This window comes from Temnothorax curvispinosus, unplaced genomic scaffold, assembly GCF_003070985.1.
Source record: "Temnothorax curvispinosus isolate PA1 unplaced genomic scaffold, ASM307098v1 QBEX01003234.1, whole genome shotgun sequence".
Taxonomy (NCBI): domain Eukaryota; kingdom Metazoa; phylum Arthropoda; class Insecta; order Hymenoptera; family Formicidae; genus Temnothorax; species Temnothorax curvispinosus.
In genome coordinates this window covers 1-3,905 of record NW_020213014.1, presented here as the reverse complement: position 1 = coordinate 3,905, position 3,905 = coordinate 1, and the positions used below count along the sequence as shown (strand labels likewise).

The 3,905-nt window shown below is 43.5% G+C and overlaps 1 protein-coding gene across 1 annotated transcript; it reads left to right on the top strand.

The window, feature by feature from the left end:
- Positions 1–51: 51 nt before the first annotated feature.
- LOC112452325 lies at positions 52–738 on the top strand (the record flags this gene model as incomplete). The annotated part of the gene is made up of 2 exons (XM_025012457.1): positions 52–182; positions 261–738. Coding segments are annotated over exons 1-2 (609 nt in total), but the record flags the coding sequence as incomplete, so codon positions are not given.
- Positions 739–3,905: the final 3,167 nt, after the last annotated feature.

The window sequence follows — 3,905 nt, the reverse complement described above, 5'->3', positions numbered from 1 at the left end:
AAAAAAAACAAGAAACTTGTTATCTTGCCAATACGTGTTACTGACCGAAAGATGGACAGACACGTAAATCTGCTGTACGTGCATAACGACAACGTGGGACATTTTGCGTGGATCAAGAACCTATCCCGCCTCTTGAGCTCGCAAATCAGTAAAAAAGAGCACAGGAAATACTTTTGCGATCGGTAAGTACCTATAGTTCTTTTAATAATATAGAATATTTTGTGTATAAAAAAATTATAATATTTGCGTTTATTTTGCAGATGTTTGCACTACTTCAGCTCCAACGAGAAATTGGCTGCCCACACCGTCGACTGTCAGGAGATGAATGACTGCGCGATCAAGTTACCGAGCGATAACGACAAGTGGTTGGCCTTTAAAAATCACAACAGGAAGGAACGAGTTCCGTTTGTCGTATACGCCGACCTGGAGTGTACCCTGGAGAAGATGGAAGCGGATCCGGAAACGTCCAGGTACACATATCAACATCATCGCGTGTTTAGCATAGGGTACTACGTGCGTTGCTCGTACGACGAGTCGTTATCTATGTATCGGTTTCGTCGCGATAAGGATTGCGTCGCGTGGTTCGCCGAGGAGCTAAGACGTTTAGCTCACGACGTAAAAACTATTTTGTGCACTAATATACCCATGGCAGATTTCACGCGAAACGAGTGGGAAAAGTTTAACAGCGCAACGCACTGTCACGTGTGCGAAGAACCGTTCGAGCTAGACGACGTGCGAGTACGCGACCATTGTCACCTGACCGGTCGATACAGAGGTCCCGCGCATTCGAATTGTAACTTAAATTATAAAGATTCGCATTGCATTCCCATAGTGTTTCATAATTTATCGGGATACGATGCACATTTTATTATAACTGAAATAGCAACAGCATACGAAGGACATGTAGATTTACTCCCGATCACAAAAGAAAAATATATTTTGTTTACAAAAAACGTTCAAAGCACCGAAGATAAAGATAAGAAAACGTGCGTCAAATTGCGATTTATCGATTCGTACAAGTTTCTCACCACTAGTCTCGACAAATTGGCATCTTATCTCAGCAAGGCTAAACTGCGAATATTGCAACGCGAATTTTGTGAATTATCCGCAGAAGATTTTAATTTGCTGACACGAAAAGGCGTATTTCCATATGAATACATTGACTGCGTCGAAAAATTGGAGGACTTGTGTTTACCACCGCGCGACTCGTTTTACAGTTCATTGACAGGTGACACCGTATCCGAGAGCGATTACGCGCACGCCGTCGACGTCTGGCAGCGGTTCTCCATTCGAACTCTCGGTGATTACAGCGATTTATATCTCAAGACCGATGTCTTGCTGTTGGCCGATATCTTTGAAAATTTTCGCGATAGTTGCGTCGCGAGTTATGGACTCGATCCGGCGTATTATTATACTCTACCGGGTTTTACGTGGGATGCTATGTTGAAGCATACACACATCAATTTCGAATTGCTCACCGACATTGACATGGTCATGTTTATCGAACGCGGTATACGCGGCGGTTTGAGTCAATGTTCAAACAGATACGCGCTGGCCAACAACAAGTACATGCAGTCGTACGAGCCATCGAAACCGTCGTCGTACCTCATGTATTTTGATGTAAATAACTTATACGGCTGGGCAATGAGTCAACCATTGCCATACGCAGATTTTAAATGGGTCGACGACGTAACCGATTTTAATGTTATGGATGTCGCGTTGGATTCCTCGATAGGCTACATTCTCGAAGTCGATTTGGAGTATCCGCAACATCTTCACGACGCGCATACTGACCTACCGTTCTGTCCGACGCGCGATAAACCACCCGGCAAGCGGCAGGACAAGCTCCTCGCAACATTATACGATAAGAAACGTTATGTAATACATTATCGCAATCTGCAGCAGTGTACTCGTCACGGTCTCCGTATATCAAAAATTCACCGTATACTGAAATTTGCGCAATCTCCATGGCTTCGCGATTATATAGACCTCAATACGAAATTTAGAACGTTGGCCAACAATGATTTTGAGAAAAATTTATACAAATTGATGAACAATACCGTGTTTGGCAAAACCATGGAGAATGTGCGCAATCACGTTGACGTGCGACTCGTGACTCATTGGGAGGGTAGATACGGCGCGGAGGCTATGATTGCGAAACCAAATTTTTATAGCCGAAGCGTCTTTTCGGAAAATTTAGTAGCAATAGAAATGCGAAAACTCGAGGTGAAGTTTTACAAACCAATCTATGTGGGTATGTGCATCCTCGATATATCCAAGACATGTTTGTACAAATTTCATCACGAGTACATGTTACCGTTGTATCGCGACAAGTGTAAAGTCACGTACACCGACACTGACAGTCTCATTTATCACATCGAGTGCGACGATGTGTATGATATCATGAAGCGCCACATTCATAGATTTGACACTAGCGATTACGCGATTGATAATACGTATGGTATCCCACTCGTCAATAAAAAAGTTCCGGGCTTAATGAAAGACGAAAATAACGGTGCGATAATGACCGAATTCGTCGGGCTTAGAGCAAAGATGTACGAGTGGACGGTAAGAAAGATACGAAAAAAGCTAAAGGTGTTAAGAGTAACGTCGTAGCCAGGTCGATAACGTTCGACGATTACACGCGGTGTCTGCGCGACGAAATTGAAATGACGCGACAGCAAACCTGCATAAGATCCAAAAAACACGAGGTATACACCGTGTCCGAAACGAAAATAGCTCTAAGTCCGTACGATGATAAGCGATACATTATACCCGGTTCTACCAAAACGCTGCCATGGGGACATTATAAAATACCATTGTAAATATATTGTAAATACCATTGTAAATATATTGTAAATACCGCTGTAAATATATTATAATTACATTTAGATAATTAGGAAAATAAATGACTCATATGTATATATGTATATTTTTATACTGTAATAAATTTTTACAATACATTATTCTTGTGTATCCATGAATTGTGTGAATTATCAAATCCTAACCACTTTACATAAACCTCATCCCCTCTTTTGCGCAAAACTTTTTCAACGAGATACACGTCGGGATTAGCAACGCGATGTAACTCGTATTCGTAGAAGCCGCCGGCGACGGGTTTTCCGCAGGAATCTTCCAACAGATACGTCACAGGATTAGTTTTCTGCACTTTGACGATTCTAAACACCTCCGTGGTCCAATTTGGCGTGTATCCTTTTTCGAAGATTGTCTTGAATTTACTCACGCGTACCGAATCGCCCACTTTGAATCGCGCGGGAGCAGCGATCTTTACGTGGCTGTACACCGTTGTTAGGAGCTTGTCGGCGATCGCGGGGGTAACATCAATGGGTCGCATGCCGATAGTTCGATGCTTTCGCGCGTTGTAATCCGATACGAGACCTGGCAGCGAGATGATCCATTTGTAATTTCCATTGCGCGTAAACTTTTTCCACATGCCGTTCTTGAGCGTGCGATTGAATCGTTCGACGACCGATGCCTTCATTACGGAATATGTCGAATAGTGATTGATATTATGTTTCTTCAAGAGTTTCTGCACGTTTGCGTTGTAAAATTCTTTTCCCTTGTCAGTCTGCAGATTTTTCGGGCATCTTCCGCCGTCTCGAATTATTTTCGCGATCGCCGCAGTAACCTCGGGTCCGCTCTTGGCCTTGAGCGGTACGGCCCATGCGTGCTTGCTCAGCACGTCGATAACGGTGAGTATGTAGTGGTAGCCTCTGTTAAATCGCGTGTATGGACGCATCTCGACCACATCCGCCTGCCACAGGTCATCGTATCCGCGCACTATGAGACGTTTTCGAGAAAAATTTCTTCTCGCAGGAGCGTGTAATTTTTCCACAAGCCTCCGTTTCTCAGTTGATTGCTTCTTACCAGCCATGACGATGACG